This window comes from Salvelinus namaycush, chromosome 9 (assembly GCF_016432855.1).
Source record: "Salvelinus namaycush isolate Seneca chromosome 9, SaNama_1.0, whole genome shotgun sequence".
In the NCBI taxonomy this organism is placed as follows: Eukaryota; Metazoa; Chordata; class Actinopteri; order Salmoniformes; family Salmonidae; genus Salvelinus; species Salvelinus namaycush.
The window spans coordinates 27372674-27393283 of record NC_052315.1 but is presented as its reverse complement, the minus strand read 5'-3'; the positions used below and the strand labels follow the sequence as shown (position 1 = coordinate 27393283).

General features: G+C 43.5%; 1 protein-coding gene across 1 annotated transcript in view; it reads right to left on the bottom strand.

Annotated features, from left to right (window-relative positions):
- LOC120053920 (membrane-bound transcription factor site-1 protease-like) overlaps nucleotides 1–20241 on the bottom strand; it is a 28148-nt gene extending 7907 nt beyond the window's left edge. The window contains exons 1-10 of the mRNA XM_039001232.1: nucleotides 20059–20241; nucleotides 15274–15839; nucleotides 7189–7449; nucleotides 3687–3905; nucleotides 3176–3286; nucleotides 2822–3048; nucleotides 2665–2732; nucleotides 2412–2514; nucleotides 1878–2029; nucleotides 460–621 (exon numbers count right to left, since the gene is read on the bottom strand). Coding sequence (XP_038857160.1) covers nucleotides 460–621; nucleotides 1878–2029; nucleotides 2412–2514; nucleotides 2665–2732; nucleotides 2822–3048; nucleotides 3176–3286; nucleotides 3687–3905; nucleotides 7189–7449; nucleotides 15274–15499 — 1529 coding nt within the window. The 5' untranslated portion in view covers nucleotides 15500–15839; nucleotides 20059–20241. The remainder of the gene's footprint in view (nucleotides 1–459; nucleotides 622–1877; nucleotides 2030–2411; nucleotides 2515–2664; nucleotides 2733–2821; nucleotides 3049–3175; nucleotides 3287–3686; nucleotides 3906–7188; nucleotides 7450–15273; nucleotides 15840–20058) is intronic.
- Nucleotides 20242–20610: the final 369 nt, after the last annotated feature.

The window sequence follows — 20610 nt, the reverse complement described above, 5'->3', positions numbered from 1 at the left end:
CGGCGCGCATGTTATGATGATGAGCGGCGCGCGTGTTATGATGATGAGCGGGCAGAGTGCGCGTGTTATGATGATGAGCGGGCAGAGTGCGCGTGTTATGATGATGAGCGGGCAGAGTGCGCGTGTTATGATGATGAGCGGGCAGAGTGCGCGTGTTATGATGATGAGCGGGCAGAGTGCGCGTGTTATGATGATGAGCGGGCAGAGTGCGCGTGTTATGATGATGAGCGGGCAGAGTGCGCGTGTTATGATGATGAGCGGGCAGAGTGCGCGTGTTATGATGATGAGCGTGCAGGGCGCACGTGTTATGATGATGAGCGGGCAGAGTGCGCGTGTTATGATGATGAGCGGGCAGAGTGCGCGTGTTATGATGATGAGCGGGCAGAGTGTGCTTGTTATGATGATGAGCGGGCAGAGTGCATGTGTTATGATGATGAGCGGGCAGAGTGTGTGTAATACCTGGCCTGGGGTTTGTAGCTGTTGAGGATCTGGTAGGCTCTGATGAGGTCCAGTTTTCCGTGGCCCTGTTCAAACATGTTGACTCCAGGGAGCCTCCGCGCTGAGGCGATCAGAGCCTGCTTCATACTGGCTGGGTTCACCAGCTCTCTGTTCAAGACCGTGCTGTAAGAGGGACACGGCTGGGTTAACAACTATTACATTAGCTTTACATTATGTTTCAATGAAGATGGTACATATGAAGCAAGAGCTACCATCTGACTCAACAGCTTGCTATGAGAAAGAGAATGATTATGTTTTAGAGACAGATGGATAGGTGCAATAAACCAATTTGTAAGAGACGTGAGAAGTCTGGATTAAACTCTGTCTGGATCTTAAGAGAGACCTACATAAAAAGTGTAGAGAGAAAGTGAAAGTGTGTCAGCTCCTTTCCTGGAGGGAAAGTAGATTGATTCTGTTAAATGTCTTGTTTTGAAGTGAAGGATATCTATTGACGTTTCATTTATCCCAGAGTCCACGGGAAACACAACTGCATCAGACCACTTATACACAGACAGTACAGTCTGGCCATTAAACTGTAACTGCATATCGAACCTGAAGACTGTTGCAATTTATCAGCCCTTCCGGACTCTTAGTCTGTCACTAACACTGCAAATTAGGTTTTCATGGTCTCTTACAGAAATGCTGCTGAGTAAGGTCTCTTTCAGAAACTGCAGAACTAGACCACCTTATCAATTGGATGCTTTAATGCTACTGGGCTGAAGCTAGCTAATGTTTGAACACAGAAAATGTATGACAACCCATTGAGATATGTACGTCTTAATGGTAATTATTGTTCAACATAAGATGACAGTAAACTGCTGCAGACTACAGAAGAATGTTCACCCTTTGGCCAGGTCTCAGCATTTCACTTAAAGTAATAATGGCTTCAGTATGGCATGCAACAGCCAATCCTTAAGACAGCAAATTACTTTGAGAGTTCCATACCTGAGGCAGACCGTATCAGGTGTGTAATTTATGGGGTGACGTTATTCTGCTCCCAGATAAAAAGCAGCAACTCTCTCACAAAGATGGCTGAGATTAAGACCATGAAAAACATCTGGAACAGCAGTGTTATCTCCAGTGTGCGTGCGTGCTTGTGTAGGAGGCGAGATAAGACCATATGATAGGGAGAGGCCAGGGGAAAAGGGAGGTGTAGACAGCCAGGAAGGGTGGTGGAGTAAGAACAAGCAACAACACCGTTTTCTCAAAGTTACACATCCGCTGGTTATGTAAACACTGCACCTCCACAGCCATCCTGGGAACTGGGTCCTTTGCTCCTTCCATTTCAAAAGCAGAGTCATATGGCTTAGGTGACTGATGGAATAACTTTTTTTAACAACGCTGATGCAGCTGTAAGGGTAGTCATTGAAATGACTTACCTCACCAGTAGGGTCACAGCTCCTGCCACCACAGGTGACGCTACACTAGTCCCTGAGAGAGAGCGACAGCCCTCCTTCATCCCCGAGCCCCTCACCCCAGAGCCATAGGTCACGATGTCAGGCTTCACTCTGCCATACCCCCCAGGCAGCTCCTAAAACACAAGACAGAATCATGTTGAATAAAGAGTGGGAGAGAGGCAGTATAGGAGAAAGAGTGATAGAGGAGAACATGGGACAAATCCCACAATGTTTGCATTCCTCATTTACAGTATATGTCCCACAAAATGCTGGCTATGAAGTGCCATATGCTTCAAGGTCTGAGCACAGAGCACATTCAACTCCTCTATCTCAGTGTTTTTCTATGGCAGAGACGGGGGCTGCAGATCACAGGGTTAGATGTCTAGTCTGGGACTGATAACAGGAAGGCTGGGGAACAGAGTTCAGTTTACTCTGACTGGGAAAGGTAAGAATACACGGAGATAGACATGTGAGAAGGTACTCAGGGTTATGCTGTGGGTTGTGAGGGAGACGTACCCAAGTGGTCATCCCCCGGGAGGAGAACCTGGCAATGTTGTCCTCAAAATCGATCCCACCGACCCCAATCACATCCATCTGATCCGCTGGGTTGTTGAGGGTGCTAGGATACACAGGGATAAAGTATCATCAGTAAAAACTCTTTGATTACATATATTTTGTTCATAATAGCTCTTCAAACTAATCAGTATCTTGCACCAATCAATACTATGTCCTCTAGGCCGTCACCTCTCCTCCCAAGGTCAGAACATACCCATACAGTGGCCCATCGTTCCCAATGGCAGAGACCATGATAACCCTGTTAGCAGTCAGCTCCCAAACCTGGCACACACAAACACACATTTTGATCAATTCAGAGTGGGATACACGTTAATGGCTTCGGACAGCTTCGGGCATCTTCTTTTAATCACCTTATCAACAAAGGGGTGGTCCATGAAGTCTGGACCGCCGATGCTGAGGTTTAAGACATCAATCTTCTTCAGAATGGCATAGTTAAAGGCATCCAGGAACCAAGAGGTGTATGACACCTGATTGTTGGTGAACACTCTGAAGATGTGAAGCTCAGAGTCTGGGGCAAAGCCCTGACACTCTCTCATGCTGGCAATGACCCCTGCTACGAAGGTACCATGACCCAGCCCTGCAGAGAGAAAGATACCAAATGTAGTGTAGTGCAATGTAGCAGAAATAGACATCAATTCCTCCTCAAAAGCAGATCCCATCACTAAGCACTACAAGAGATGAGGGTTCAGTCAGCATGATCTTACCATCATCAAGTGTCTTTTCATTGGTCCAGTTGGTTCTCTCCTTCACATTCTTAAAATGTGGATGTTTCTCACTGAGTCCTGTGTCAAAAACAGCCACCTTCACCCCAGAACCTACACACAAAGAATACAGATATTTAGAAACATGCAGGCTACAGTAGACATGTTAGTGTAAACCCAGAAACACACAAGGGAAAGGTCAGTTGTACAGTTGTACATTCAGTTGTACAACTAAATGCCTTCAACTGAAATGTGTCTTCTGCATTTAACCCAACCCCTCAATCAGAGAAGTGCGGGGGGCTGACATAAATCGACATCCACGTCTTTGGCGCCCGGGGAACAGTGGGTTAACTGCCTTGCTCAGAGGCAGAACAGATTTTTACCTTGTCAGCTCAGGGATTCGATCCAGCAACCTTTCGGTTACTGGCCCAACGCTCTAACCACTAGGCTACCTGCAGCCCACAAGTGTTTATACACTAATAGACAACCAGACAAACACAGTGTCTGTCCTCACCTGTGTATCCCATCTGCCAGAGGACATCTGCTTGCAATATCTGAGCCACGTGTCGGGGAATGGCCCTCAGAAGCCTCCGGCTGGAGTGGCGACCTGTGGCGTGCCAGAAGCCGAAGGCCAGAGACAGGCTGGTCCGGCGCAGCGGACGGGACGACTGCCACGACTGCCACTTCTGGGTCCAGCGGGTGTCGTTGTTGCAGGCTGCCCCAGGATCCGGCACTGAAAAGAAGGGATGACAAGAGGAAAACATCAAGAACAATATCTTTAAAAAACACAATCAATGAAAAGCCCAGGAGCGCAAAACAAACATTCAGTTATACATTGGTGTGTGCACAATATTGAGAGAGAGATGGATAGCTCCCAATGTGATGTGTAATTGCTTCACTACATACAGAATCAAGATATGTTTTCATTTCAAATCAAAAATCTACAGAATACACCAAACAGTGATTTCTGACTGAATCTGGATGATGATTAGCTACTGTACTGAGTTTATCATGCAGAATACATGAGGTTGTTGAACATGATTGAATTCAAAAGCAGATAGCTCACTCAACAGCGACCAGACCACTACAATAATCAGAGTCAAGAGAGGGGTGATGGTGGTGGGCAATTAACAAGCACCGCTGATCTAATCATGTGAAATGGCCCTACGGCAGTAACAGTTAGTACTCTTCTCACTGGCTACTGCTCAGTGACACTGACAGAGATGCTGATGGCTCCTCTATGAAGTCTAATTACACTGAAAAAAATTAACATGCAACAATTCATAAGGAAATCAGTCAATTGAAATAAATAAATTAGGGCCTAATCTATGTATTTCACATGACTGGGAATACAGATATGCATCAGTTGGTCACAGACACCTTAAAAAAAAGGCAGGGGTGTGGAACAGAAAACTAATCAGTATCTGGTGTGACCACCATTTGCCTCAGAGTTGATCAGGCTGTTGATTGTGGCCTGTGGAATGTTGCCCCACTTCAATGGCTGTGCGAAGTTGATGGATATTGGCAGAGCATCAATCCAGAGCATCCCCTAACATGCACAATGGGTGACATGTCTGGTGAGTATGAAGGCCATGGAAGAACTGGGCATTTTTCAGCTTCCTGGAATTGTGTACAGATCCTTGCAACATTGGGCTGTGCGTTATTATGCTGAAACATGACGTGATGGCGGCGGATGAATGGCACGACAATGGGCCTCAGGATCTCGTCATGGCATCTCTGTGCATTCAAATTGCCATTGATAAAATGCAATGGTGTTCATTGTCTGTAGCTTATGCCTGCCCATACCATAACCCCACCATGGGGCACTCTGTTCACAACGTTGACGTCAGCAAACCGCTCACCCACACGACACCATACACGCTGTCTGCCATCTGCACAGTACAGTTGAAACCAGGATTCATCCGTGAAGAACACACTTCTCCAGCGTGCCAGTGACTATCAAAGGTGAGAATTTGCCCACTGAAGTCAGTTACGACGCCGAACTACAATCAGGTCAAGACCCCTGGTGAGAACTACCAGCACACAGATGAGATTCTCAGAGACGTTTTTTTGACAGTTTGTGCAGAAATTCTTCGGTTGTGCAAACCCACAGTTTAATCAGCTGTCTGGGTGGATGGTCTCAGACCTGATGTGGAGGTCCTGGGCTGGCGTGGTTACACGTGGTCTGCAGTTGTGAGCCCGGTTGGACGTGTAGCCAAATTCTCTAAAACATTGTAGGTGGCTTATGGTAGATAATTTAACATTCAATTCTCTGGCAACAGCTCTGGTGGACATTCCTGCAGTCAGCATACCAATTGTACACTCCCTTAAAACTTGAGACATCTGTGGCAGTGTTGTGTGACAACACTGCATATTTTAAAGTGGCCTTTTATTGCCCCCAGCACAAGATGTACCTGTGTAACAATCGCGCTGTTGAATAAGCTTCTTCATATGACACACCTGTCAGGTGGATGGATTATCTTAGCAGAGGGAAAATGCTCACTAACAGGGATGTAAACAAATTTGTGCACAAAATAAGAGAAATAAGCTTTTTGTGCGTATGTAAAATTTCTGGGATCTTTTAATTCAGCTCATGAAACCAACACCTTACATGTTGCATTTATATTTTTGATCAGTGTACATTAAACTCCGCAATTCTCCTACAGTCGCTCCAATAGTGATGGCTAGTCATATTTATTACCACCTCCAAATGAAGCCGGGAGGTCAAGCTGTAAAATTCAGATAATTTTAAGTTAGTTAATTTCCAATATCCCAAATCAATTAGATAATGTTTAAATTGGTGGTAGTGAGTGGTACTATTGGTTTGCAGTGCAGCATGGTCATTATGGTGGTGAGTGGGAACTGAACTAGGCTGTATCACAACCAGACGTGATTGGGAGTCCCATAGGGCGGCGCACAATTGGCCCAGCGTCGTCCTGGTTTGGCCAGTGTAGGCCGTATATTGTAAATACAAATGTGTTCTTAACTGACTTGCCTAGTTAAATAGAAAATACTCTGGGGTGGAGGGGGGGCTCCAATGTGCCCAGACATAGCACTCTTTCATCCTAGGAGAGAGACTTCTACCAACCCGCAGGCACAAACAGAGCTCTCCTTTCTGCCAGCCCCCCACCAGTCTGGAGCTGCCCTACTGCTGGTTAGTACTCAGGGGGTATGTGTTGCAAGATATATGATCCCTACTAAACGTCTAACGCGTCCAAACAACACAGAAGGACAGAACAGAGCACTGAAACGGCCTGGAGCACTACAAAGACACACTGACCAAACTTCAGCTATTGTGTAGCGGGGATAAAATATTCACCTACATTTACCTCTGACTAAAAGCAGTCAGTGTGTGGGGTTCAGTTTGGTGAGCAGACGTGTGTGAGATCAAACAGTTTCATGAAACAGTTTTAATCGAGGGACAATAACATGGTGAGTTTACAGGGGGGAGAGACTGGGGGGAGTGGTCAAACGTGACTGAAAGGCAGCTATACGATATGATACACACGTATGGGGGATATGGGGATGGTCCAGAGACGGGTTAGCTGACAACGTCACAAAAATGATATGCACACTTCCAAAGGGCAGAAGGCCGTGTGTTATGGTTCTGAATGGCCTGATAGCTAGCAACAATGACAAGAAACTGCCATGTGGTGAATCATAAGTGGCTCGTTTCAGCTCATTTGATCCATCTCTTGTTTTGAGGTGTTTTGACTGATGTCACATATATGCTAATAAGGCTAAAATTTGATAGCTGGCTAACCAACGTCTAACAATGTATATTTGAGAGGCAAGTGCTTATTGCGCAACTTTATTTATGTTTTCAATAAACATCGGAGGCAAAATATAGTTTACAATCTAAGCCAGTCCTGTCTGTTCTGCCTGTTTGTTTCTAAACACCCAACCCATCTAGAAGACAAAAGCATAAAATATGTGGATCAGTTAAAACAAGAAAAGCGGGGCTGAGCAAAACATGTGTAAATATTTGACTATAAGAGGCGAAGACAGAGACTCACAGTCGGGTGTATAATTGAGTGTGCGGAACACCTTGCGCTGGGGCGTGACCCTCTTGATGTAAGGGTGGTCCTCCAGGGTGAGCAGGCTATTGTGAGAGGCCTGGCGGATCTGCACCACCTCAAAGTCACTAGGGAAGTCACTGGCTGGGTTCTTCCGGGGCACAATGCGCCAGTCCAGGGCCTCGGAGCTCTTCAGAGCACTGCTGATGAAGTGGCTGCGTGCCTTGGCTGTAAAGTAGCCATTAAACGCCACAATGTACTCTGTAGAAAGAGAGAACATGGTAATCGTTAAGTATCTCCATGGCAGTTGCGCTTCCGGCTGTGGGAAATTCCATGTCAACAGAGTTATATGTGGCATTGCCATTTGGGGAGAAAAATATAGGTAAAGCTGTAATAACTCCATTGGTTTAACTTGGAAATCCCTGAGATTTTTGTACATTGCAGTCACTGTAATATTCTTGTCGCAACTTTGATGGCAGCGGGGGCCACAACAAATCTCTCTACTCACCAGTGGCTCACGGGGCTGTGTACCTACACATGCAGTCAGGGCCTGCCCAAGCCTTTTGGGCCCCCCGTAGAGAAAATGTTGCCGTTTAAAAACAAGTTTAACACAATTGTACAAATTTTGTTATAGGGCGGCAAGAAGATTTCAATTTAAGTAATTCCTTGCAATTCTACACATTTTGCCATTACTTATGCCATGTTAATATGATATCGGAGTGAGATAGACTTAAGGCGTCAGCATGCCTGGCACCTAGCCGAAGTCAGCTAACTGAACCGAACGAGTGTGCTCGCATACTCCCTTAACACTAGAATCGGCATAGGTCACTGACATTTGATTTTGTAAATAAAATAACATTTAAAATCAGCCCACCTCAGCCCGCTGTCCTGCTCTTTTCCTGACTATTCCTAAATGTTTGTATTTTACACTGCTCAAGTCAGTGTAAAAGTATTTAGAGCCTTTAGCTGTTTTTTTCACACCTACTCCAAACTTAACCCGCCAAGACAATGTACTGTAGGATGTTGGTACCCAGCCAGGCGCTAATGTGTCTCTCTCTCTAACAAATGGGCGATAATTGTGCACCTTACTTCAAAATTGTATTTAAATTAGGCCTAACTGAATGATAAGGAGGGTGAAGAGGTTAATTAAATTTAGAAAGACAGTGTAATGATGAGTTTGTGTTATGCCTATTTATCAGCGTTGCGCTTGTTAATTTGACTGTGCGCTTTGAAGGTTGATACCATTCTCTTTTACTATGTAAAAAGAAGCTGTTACAGGACTGTTTTATTTACTCTAACTCTTACTAATGGAATGTATTGTAATGGGAACACAAATATGCTGTTTTGCAAAAGGCCTTCAGAATAATGCAAAACATATTCTTGACTCTATCCAAGTTGATGAGCGGGAAACAAATGATGCCAGTCAGCCTGCTTGGCAGGCCCATCGAGACTACACCAAAACTAATTTCACACATACAAGTTAGCCTATAGACGAGATTAAATTGACAATCTGTTGAGTGACAATATTAGGCTTCAGTTCTTAAATTGTACATGAAGAGATGGGCGCGCGCACCTTGTAATTTACAGATGCAGGGAAAGGATCATCACTATCAAATCCTCCTTCAGTCACATGCAGGTACAATTTTGATTTCTATATAGTCTCAGAAAGAGTATATTGTACAGTTTGTTACACTTACCTTTGTCAAATAACTGAATTCAAGAGGTGCAGCTCTATTTCCAAATTTGACTTTTACCAAGAATATCCGTGCTGTCCATAAATTCAGCACATGACCACTCGTGCAGCAGCATTGCTCTTGCTACTAAGCAAAAACTAGTAACATACTTAAAATATGCTATTTATTTATGCAATTCATCCTTTACAATTGTTCATGCACTGGTGCTTTTGTTTAGGAATACAGAAAATAATTTCACCTATGCACCTGGCTGATCATATCTTTTTCATTTCTACTTTGTCAAAAGAAGCTGTAACTGGACTTTAATTACTAAATCAAACCCACAAATAAAGTTGATCAAATGGATTACACTGTAATGATTTTATTGTAAGGGGAATTAAAATGGGCTATAGGCCTGTTTTTCTAGGACTTCGTAGAATTATACAAAACCAAACCTTGACTATTGAAACAAATAACTATTGTTATTTATATATTTCCACAAATATGTAATTAATCTTTTATAATAATTTAGGCACTATTTATCAAGCATTGATGCTTAGATTTGCTATACCTTGCGGGTTAATATGCATCTGATGGATATGCAGGTACGTTCTCTAGTGGGTACTTATAGGCTGAAAGGCCAGGCGGTTCTAGAGTCAAAAGACCTTCGCCTGAAAAACGAGAAAAAAAGTGGCAGTAGTACCGTTTGTCAATTGAGACGCCATAGCCAGCATACACTTCCTCAAAATAGTCAGAATTAATCTAAGATAACTCAAGAAATCTGTCATTAATTTTGACATTTTTTGCAGAGGAGATCTTAGTGGCACAATTTTACATCTAACTAAGATATCTGGTGCACTATTTCTCAATGAAAAAAAACGTGCATTAAAAAACAAGTCATCTCTCGTTGAATGACAACAAAGACTTTATTGAAGAATCCCTACTGTTGACCAATCATTGACAAAGGGGCGTAGACTTCGGCTCCAAACTTCGGGGTGCCTCCAGAAAAACGAACAAAAACATCAAAATGTGGTGATAATATATGAACGAACTCTCCCGGCTGGGAAGCATGCAGACACCTTTACAAAATCAATGGGGGCGCCCCAATCCGTAATTCAACCATGATTATTACAAGGTTAGATAGCTGGCTACACTAACTGACCAATCTAAAAATGTTTGGCTGACATGGTCTAATTAAGTGACCGTCAGTGAATGACATGAGAGAAACTGCTGATGCACATCCAAATTTCAAAATTGCATCTTGTGTATTCTACAGTAACCGACTGAGTCCCCTCCCAAAAAACCATAGTATTTTGGGGGGGGGGGTTTGGAAATTGATCCGCAGAGCTACAAAGGGGGGGACCGCGGGCCGCCTGTTGCCCATCACTGCTCTAATATTTGTTTTAATTCCCAGTGACATCTCTGGGCTGGTACAGTGATACACTTCAACTCTGCACCTCCCTCCGATAACAAGAAAACAGTGCCGCATTGTACAACCAGTTCCTCTGCCATCTTCAATGCAATAGGGATAAGAATTTTCTACAAAGCCCTGTAAATTCTGACTGACAAACAATTTTAATAACAACTAACTAGACCATAAAGTTCTTGGGAATTATCACAAAACACTGAGCAGAAGAAAACAACCAAATCAGAGAAATAAAAGCACATAAGAACAGTCTTGGTTGACAAAAGAAGGCCGGGAATCACATCATATTGAATAACTTTCAGGTGATACATTGTACCATCCATGTACAATTGCATACACCCCTGGGACGTGGCACAAGTGTAACTTAACTTTCAGGAATTTACAATATACAGTCAAAAGTTTGGACACACCTACTAATTCAAGGGTTTTTCTTTATTTTTTTACTATTTTCTACATTGTAGAATAATAGTGAAGAAATCAAAACTATGAAATAACCCATATGGAATTGTGTAAACTCAGCAACAAAAAAAAAGAAACGGCCTCTCACTGTCAACTGCGTTTATTTTCAGCAAACTTAACATGCGTAAATACTTGTACGAACATAACAAGATTCAACAACTGAGACAAACTGAACAATTTCCACAGACATGTGACTAACAGAAATTGAATAATGTGTCCCTGAACAAAGGGGGGGGTCAAAATCAAAAGTAACAGTCAGTATCTGGTGTGGCCACCAGCTGCATTAAGTACTGCAGTGCATCTCCTCAAGGACTGCACCTGATTTGCCAGTTCTTTCTGTGAGATGTTACCCCACTCTTCCACCAAGGCACCTGCAGGCACCTGCAAGTTCCTGGACATTTCTGGGGGTAATGGCCCTCACCCTCCGATCCAACAGGTCCCAGACGTGCTCAATGGGATTGAGATCCGGGCTCTTCGCTGGCCATGGCAGAACACTGACAGAACACGACTGTCTTGCAGGAAATCAGCCATAATGCTCATTCTGTGCAAAGTGGCATTGTCATGCTGGAGGGTCATGTCAGGATGAGCCTGCAGGAAGGGTACCACATGAGGGAGGAGGATGTGTTCCCTGTAACGCACAGTGTTGAGATTGACTGAAATGACAACAAGATCAGTCCGAGGCTGCTGTGACACACCGCCGCAGACCATGAAGGACCCTCCACCTCCAAATCGATCCTGCTCCAAAGTACAGGCCTCGGTGTAACGCTCATGCCTTCGACAATAAACGCGAATCGGATCATGACCCCTGGTGAGACAAAACCGCGACTCGTCAGTGAAGAGCACGTTTTGCCAGTCCTGTCTGGTCCAGCGACAGTGGGTTTGTTCCCATAGGCAACGTTGTTGCCGGTGATGTCTGGTGAGGACCTGCCTTACAACAGGCCTACAAGCCCTCAGTCCAGCCTCTCTCAGCCTATTGCGGACAGTCTGAGCACTGATGGAGGGATTGTGCGTTCCTGGTGTAACTCGGGCAGTTGTTGCCATCCTGTACCTGTCCCGCAGGTGTGATGTTCGGATGTACTGATCAGTGTGCAGGTGTTGTTACACGTGGTCTGCCACTGCGAGGACAATCAGCTGTCCGTCCTGTCTCCCTGTAGCGCTGCCTTAGGCGTCTCACAATACGGACACTGCAATGTTTTGCCCTGGCCACATCTGCAGTCCTCATGCCTCCTTGCAGCATGTGTAACGGATGTGAAATGGCTAGTTAGTTAGCGGTGCTGCGCGCTAATAGCATTTCAATCGGTGGCGTCACTCGCTTTGAGACCCTGAAGTAGTGGTTCCCCTTGCTCTGCAAGGGCCGCGGCTTTTGTGGAGCGATGGGTAACGATGCTTCGTGGGTGACTGTTGTTGATGTGTGCAGAGGGTCCCTGGTTCACGCCCGGGTCGGGGCGAGGGGACGGACGTAAAGTTATACTGTTACACATGCCTAAGGCACGTTCACGCAGATGAGCAGGGACCCTGGGCATCTTTCTTCTTGTGATTTTCAGAGTCAGTAGAAAGGCCTCTTAGGTGTCCTAAGTTATCATAACGGTGACCTTAATTGCCTACAGTTTGTAAGCTGTTAGTGTCTTAACGACCGTTCCACAGGTGCATGTTCATTAATTGTTTACGGTTCATTGAACAAGCATGGGAAACAGTGTTTAAACCCTTTACAATGAAGATCTGTGAAGTTATTTGGACGAAACGTCCTGAAAAAGGGACGTTTCTTTTTTTGCAGAGTTTAGTAACCAAAAAAGTGTTAAACAATTCTAAATAAAATTGTGGCCTGCTGGAGGTCATTTTGCAGGGCTCTGGCAGTGCCCCTCCTTGCACAAAGGCGGAGGTAGCGGTCCTGCTGCTGGGTTGTTGCCCTCCTACGGCCTCCTCCACGTCTCCTGATGTACTGGCCTGTCTCCTGGTAGCGCCTCCATGCTCTGGACACTACGCTGACAGACACAGCAAACCTTCTTGCCACAGCTCGCATTGATGTGCCATCCTGGATGAGCTGCACTACCTGAGCCACTTGTGTGGGTTGTAGACTCCGTCTCATGCTACCACTAGAGTGAAAGCACCGCCAGCATTCAAAAGTGACCAAAACATCAGCCAGGAAGCATAGGAACTGAGAAGTGGTCTGTGGTCACCACCTGCAGAACCAGTCCTTTATTGGGGGGTGTCTTGCTAATTGCCTATAATTTCCACCTTTTGTCTATTCCATTTGCACAACAGCATGTGAAATTTATTGTCAATCAGTGTTGCTTCCTAAGTGGACAGTTTGATTTCACAGAAGTGTGATTGACTTGGAGTTACATTGTGTTGTTTAAGTGTTCCCTTTATTTTTTTGAGCAGTGTATTTTGTACATAAATAAGTCGCACATGTCTATAAGCCGCAGGTGCCTACCGGTACATTGAAACAAATGAACTTTACACAGCCTTTAAAGGAAACACGGCTTGTAACAAAAATAAATAGGCTTTTTAAACGAAACACGGCTTGTAACAAAAATAAATAGGCCTTTAAACGAAACACGGCTTGTAACAAAAATAAATAGGCTTTAACGAAACACGGCTTGTAACAAATTTTAAAAAAATAGCAGTAAACAGTAGCCTACCAAGAAAGTCATTGGTCACTATCTTCCTCCTGTGCACTGAAACCACTGAAGTCATCTCCTTTGGTGTCGGAGTTGAATAGCCTCAGAATTGCTTCATCCGATGTTGGATCGTTTTCATTGTCGCTCTCGTCACTTTCATCCGGAGGCAAATTCCCCGCTGAGCTCATGCTGCCCTCTTCAATACGCAGCAGTCCAGCCTTGCGAAACCCGTTGATGATAGTGGTTTTTTTTTATTTTTTTTGACAATGCTCCACGCTGTCAGGACCCACTGGCAGACTTGACCATAAGTTGCTCTTCGCATGCGGCCCGTTTTAGTGAAGGATTTCTCCCCACTTGTCATCCAAGCCTCATTTTCTATTTCGGGCCATCTGCTTTTCTTTCCTCTGAAAGCTTTTGTTGTCTTTTTGCACTGAGTCAGTTTCTCACGCTGCTGTTTCCAACGTCTTATCATCGACTCATTAAGGCCAAGCTCCCGTGCAGCAGCTCTATTTCCTTTTCCAACAGCCAGATCGATCGCCTTCAAATTGAAAGCTGCATCATATGCATTTCTGTAACGGTCGGCGTAATCCTCCTCATCGGACGAGGAGGAGAGGCGAGAAGGATCAGACCAATATGCGGAGTGGTTTGTGTCCATGATTATTTATTAACCAAATAAACGGAACACTAACGAAACAAAATGACAAAAGAGAAACGACCCGAATACAGACACGAGATACAACACGAGATACAAAAAGTATGATTCTCAATCAGGGACAACGATTTACAGCTGCCTCTGATTGAGAATCATACCCGGCCGAACACAAACAACCCGACATAGAAAAATAACACATGGACAACCCACCCCAACTCACACCCTGACCAACCAAATAAATACAAGAAAAAGGAAAAACAGGTCAGGAACGTGACAATTTCTCCGTGTCTTTGCCATGATGAGGGTGACAAAATGACTACCGTAATCAGAATTATGGGAAGTTTGAGCGCGCTCGATTTACGTCACATTATGTGACGGTGCTCAGTTTTTTGGCGGCATGAATCTTGTGAAAGCGGGAAAAATCCATAAATTAGCCGCGTCATTGTATAAACCGCAAGGTTCAAAGCGTGGGAAAAAGTAGCGGCTTATAGTCCGGAAATTACGGTATGTGTTAGCACGGCAGAGATATAAAAAACACAAAACAATTCCTTATTGACTCTGCACAAGGCCCTTCAAATAATCTTGACCCCTTAGCCCCACCACTCTGTCATGATGACCTCTCGCCCTGTTTCACAATGCACTGCTCTCACTGGGTCACTAGGAATTAATAAAAAAAAGTAAAAAAGGTCTGTAGCACAAAGGGCACATTCAGCCGCAGGCCAATATTAAGGGGACAATAAATATCACGTTATATTCTGGCATGGCGTTTTGTCAGCCTAGTCCACAGCAGGGCTGCAAAGACAAGCATCCAGACAGACTACTCTGACTGGATCTTTAAGAGGAAGGAGGGGAAATGGGGTGGTTGTGTACTCTCTGGGACAACAGTAATTGAATACCCCAACACTGTTTGCCTGCCAAGCCTGGAATCTCCAGCCAGGTAGAGTAGTGTAGAGAAGCTTGACTGTGATCGTCCTGCAAGGCTCACATTGTGTTGTTGGTCTGTGGTCAATGAGTGGCAATTCATTAACACAAACACCATAAAAGAGAAAAATACACTTGACTTGCATGTCATAAATGGCAATCATCTTAAACAAATCATATGTGACCTGAAAATCTCTCAAACATACTGTGGCTGACAAGAGGAAATATGCATTCATCAGTCTGTTTCAATTATTGTTTACACTTTCACAATGCTTTAAATGTGTTCTAGTAAAAGCTTGAGAAAAACAAATGGACAACAGTAACAGCGCTTACCATGTTCAACTACTTTGGTGGAGAATTCCAGCTTCACAGTGAGACTTGAGCAGTTGGAACTGTGATTCCCATCAGGGTTGGGAGATGAAGTGGAGGTGGATGCGGTCCCATCTCCTCCCTCTGTCCCCACTAGAGGCAACCTGCCACATAGCAGGGCCACTAGTAGCGAGAAACATATACGCTCCAGGGTCATGGTCCAAGCAGTTCTTTTCTGTTCACCACCCATCAGAAATAGTCTTTATCCCTCCAAGCCCAGAGCAGGCTTCCTAGCAGCCAGGGGCAATTGTTTAACATATGACAAGACAAAAATAATGCTGATATGGCAATCATCCATCAACAGAGCAGTTCGTGCCCAAAGCTCACAGATGCCTTCATTGCACACCGCCTGATCTTCTTTTCATTTCTTTCTGCGTTTCCTCTCCATCGTTGAAGTCCAGCATGTAGATCAGTCCGTCAGCCAGGCGACTATCAAAGGATACATTTTTACACACTGAGGAGATCCAAAGGTTGATGAGGAAGGTGGTTGTTTGGCCTAGAGTTCCACTGCAGATATTTTCCTCAAATACCTGGAACGAAATGGAAGACAATGTCGTATTAACAGGACATAATAAAATCTAGCCTAATGCACACATACTTCAGCAACTTGATGCTTTCCCTTCCCCAATCAAATCCATCTACTTCGATTCTATGTAGTTTTGGAAGGTAACTAGTGTCTACAATGTAATTTCAGTATTGAGTTACAAGGCAACATAAATTCAGAATGGGTTGGTCAAATGGACATTAACCATTTTCACTGCTGTTTTCAGGGAGAGGACCTCCACTCACGCACAGAGTCTACCATAAATCTGGAGGAATGCCGAAACATGCAAACTCAGCCACAAAGGCTTGGCCCCAAGGGGGAAATCTGCCATCATTGGGATAGGTCAGGAGCAGCCTTAAAACCCCACCCCATCAATAACAGACCCTGGACAGGTGGGGTATCATTTAGAGGTCGACCAATTAATCGGAAAAGCCGATTAATTAGGGCCGATTTCAAGTTTTCATAACAATCGGAAATTGGTATTTTTGAACACTGATTTGGCCGATTAAAAAAAAAATTTTACACCTTTATTTAACTAGGCAAGTCAGTTAAGAACACATTCTTATTTTCAATGACGGCCTAGGAAGGGTGGGTTAACTGCCTCGTTTAGGGGCAGAACAACAGATTTTTACCTTGTCAGCTCGGGGATTCAATCTTTCAACCTTACGGTTAACTAGTCCAACGCTCTAACCACCTGATTACATTGCACTCCACGAGGAACCTGCCTGTTACGCAAATGCAGTAGGAAGCCAAGGTAAGTTGCTTGCTAGCATTATCTTATAAAAAACAATCAATCACTCAATCATAAACACTAGTTAACTACACATGGTTGATGATATTACTAGTTTATCTAGCGTGTCCTGCGTTGCATATAATCGATGCGGTGGCATTCGCAAAAAAGGACTGTCGTTGCTCCAACGTGTACCTAACCATAAACATCAATGCCTTTCTTAAAATCAATTCACAAGTATATATTTTTAAACCTGCATATTTAGTTAATATTGCCTGCTAACATGAATTTCTTTTAACTAGGAAAAATGGTGTCACTTCTCTTGCAACAGAGTGAAGGTATATGCAGCAGTTTGGGCCGCCTAGCTCATTGCAAACTATTTCTTCCTAACAAAGACAGCCAACTTCGCCAAACTAAGGGATGAGTTAACAAAAGCGCATTTGCGAAAAAAGCACAATCGTTGCATGACTGTACCTAACCATAAACATCAATGCCTTTCTTAAAATCAATACACAGAAGTATATATTGTTAAACCTGCATATTTAGCTAAAAGAAATCCAGGATAGCAGGCAATATTAACCAGGTGAAATTGTGTCACTTATATTGCGTTCATTGCACGCAGTCAGGGTATATGCAACAGTTTGGGCCGCCTGGCTCGTTGCGAACTAATTTGCCAGAATTTTACGTAATTATGACATAACATTGAAGGTTGTACAATGTAACAGCAATATTTAGACTTAGGGATGACACCCGTTAGATAAAATACGGAACGGTTCCGTATTTCACTGAAAGAATAAACGTTTTGTTTTCGAAATGATAGTTTCCGGATTCGACCATATTAATGACCAAAGGCTCGTATTTCTGTGTGTTATTATGTTATAATTAAGTCTATGATTTGATATTTGATAGAGCAGTCTGACTGAGCAGCAGCAGGCTCGTTCGTACGCATTCATTCAAACAGCACTTTCGTGCGTTTTGCCAGCAGCTCTTCGCAATGCTTCAAGCATTGAGCTGTTTATGACTTCAAGCCTATCAACTCCCAAGATTAGGCTGGTGTAACCGATGTGAAATGGCTAGCTAGTTAGCGGGGTGCCCTCTGCAAGGGCCACGGCTTTTGTGGAGCGATGGGTAACGCTGCTTCGAGGGTGGCTGTTGTCGATGTGTTCCTGGTTCAAGCCCAGGTAGGGGCGAGGAGAGGGATGGAGGCTATACTGTTACACTGGCAATACTAAAGTGCCTATAAGAACATCCAATAGTCAAAGGTATATGAAATACAAATCGTATAGAGAGAAATAGTCCTATAATTCCTATAATAACTACAACCTAAAACTTCTTACCTGGGAATATTGAAGACTCATGTTAAAAGGAACCACCAGCTTTCATATGTTCTCATGTTCTGAGCAAGGAACTTAAATATATAAGTTAAAATAAGTGTTCATTCAGTATTGTTGTAATTGTCATTATTACAAATAAATACTTTAAAAAAATATATATATATTTTATATCGGCCGATTATTCGGTATAGGCTTTTTTTGGTCCTCCAATAATCAGTATCGGCGTTGAAAAATCATAATCGGTCGACCTCTAGTATAATTTCCTTCCGACGGCCTGTGGCATGGACCAAGGACCAGTGGTGTATTCATTCAGCAGATTATGTTGCAAAACATTTCTTAAAAGTTAACAAGGAGGGATCTTGCCTGAAAAACTTATCTTGAATTGCATTGAATTCTACATCGGGCAGAAATGAGCATTTGAATCAGGAAAGTTTCCTCTCATGACCTCTACAAGCCTGAATGTTGAATAAAAGCATATTTCGCCACTTGTCCGCGCAGTTGTTCCTTTGGCGGTAGGAATGTGAGACAATATATCCACATATCCACGTATAATTACATCAACTTTTTAAAGCGCATTCAGATTTATATCACCTGAAGCTTGCGCAGAAACCATGTAAACGCATAAATGCGTCTTGTGCATTTATGTTTATCTTGTGTACATTATTCAACATTCTGGCTTGTAGAGGTCGACCTCTAAACTTTCCTGATTCAAAACCAAATTTCTGATCGATGTAGAATTCTATGCAATTCATGCAGTTTCCACCTGAATTTGTCCCATAGAAACTCTCGTTTTGCTCTGTTTGCTAACATTTGGTTCTTAAATTGAACCTTTATTTAACTAGACAAGTCAGTTAAGAACAAATTCTTATTTACAATGGCGGCCTAGTGCCTTGTTGAGGGGCAGAACGACAGATTTTTACCTTGTCAGCTCGGGGATTCAATCCAGCAACCTTTCGGTTACTGGCCCAAAACTCTAACCACTAGGCTACCTGCCGCCCCAAAACGGTAAACGTTTTCCGTAATGAATACACGCCAGTTAGATAGTGGCACTAAGGCAGAAAAATATGGACAGCCCCCTCCCATTGTGCACACCAGATGGGCCTTTCTGAGATCCAAACCAAAACCACTAGTTCTGGCTCCGGCTGGGAACATGGTCTGCTGGATGTAAATTAGGGCTGTAAAGTCAGACAGGACCACTTGTGTCAACATAACGCTGACATGAGAAAACGCCACCAAACCTCTCTGGACAGCACATCAACCCCCCCTAACATGGTGACCAAAAATAAATGTGTGTGTGTATAATATATATATAAACCATATGACTCCGAACTTTACTTAGCAAATGAACCGGGACACCAGTCTTGTTTTCAACAACATAACTATGGTGAAGTTGTTCGATAAAAAAAATAGATTGCTACATTGAGGGGCAACTAGTAACTTACAGCTTAGTTGAGCATTTTCCAATGTGATGACATGTTATAGGCTACCTGTATCAACGTCAATATTTGATATGGTAGCTAGCTATAACAAGAAGCAGATGTAAAAAAATAAAATAAAAAAAAGTGGCAAGTGTGAGTATAACTAAGATTAGGCTAGCAAACAATGTGTTGTTTGTCTAGTTCAAACGTTTTGGGAGATTTCCTTAATATATTGTCAAGTAACACAAGCTAGCTAGCTATATTTTGTATTGTTTATTAGCTAGCTCTATTGTCATCATCGTTAGTTAGCATCATGATAATGGATAGCTGGCTAATAATTGTAGTGTTCAAGTCAGCCCCCTCCCCCAAAAAGCTAGCTAGTTAGCTAACAAAGCAACTAGCCAGTTAACGTTAGCTAGCTAAACGCACTCGTTAAAAAAAACACGTTGTTGGTAGTGTTATGCTGTATAGCTAGTCAGTTATTGTAGCATGTTGATAAAATACCTTCAATTGCCTAGCTTGCTCGCTATTATTACATTACTAACTAGCTAGTTGTCTAGCCACAGTAGACGACAGTGTCAACACACCACTGTTTATCTCGTCTTGTGAAACGCAGCTAACCTAACGTTAGACTAGCTATTACATTTCAACACATGCGTACGCCAGCCAGTATCCTGCTAGCTTAGATATAATTTTACCTGGCAGCCAGATATAGCTACTCACCTTTAACGTGCTTGACGCCAGCCTGAATAATGCAATTTCATATAATCTTGTATGACGTTGGGTGGTGAGGTAGCTGGCTTGGTCTCAAACAAAACCAATAACTTCACAGCCGCAGAACACTAACGTTCAGCTAGCTAGCTAACCATCTTTTTTTTCGCTAGCTAACCATCATCATCATTCTGCAACAACACATCATGGCGTTCGCACATTTGTTTGTGCATGTTGCCACCTACTGTGCGGGAGTGTGTGGTCGATCACGTTACATTTTGTGATACAAAAACAAAATGTGGGGGGGGGGGTTGCACCACCAACTAACCCTACACCTATATACCACTATTTGATAAAAATACAACATTTAAATAAAAAAACACCACCCCATTCCACTACTTTGACCCTAACTGATCCTAAGGGACTCTTTCGCTCAACACACTGTAACTTTTCTGCAATAAAACCTTCTCTGCAGCTGCCACCACCACACCTATTCTCTGTGATCTAAGTTCTATTTCTGCAGTACAGTTGTTAACCATGGGAATGAATGCTAAGAAGCCAACT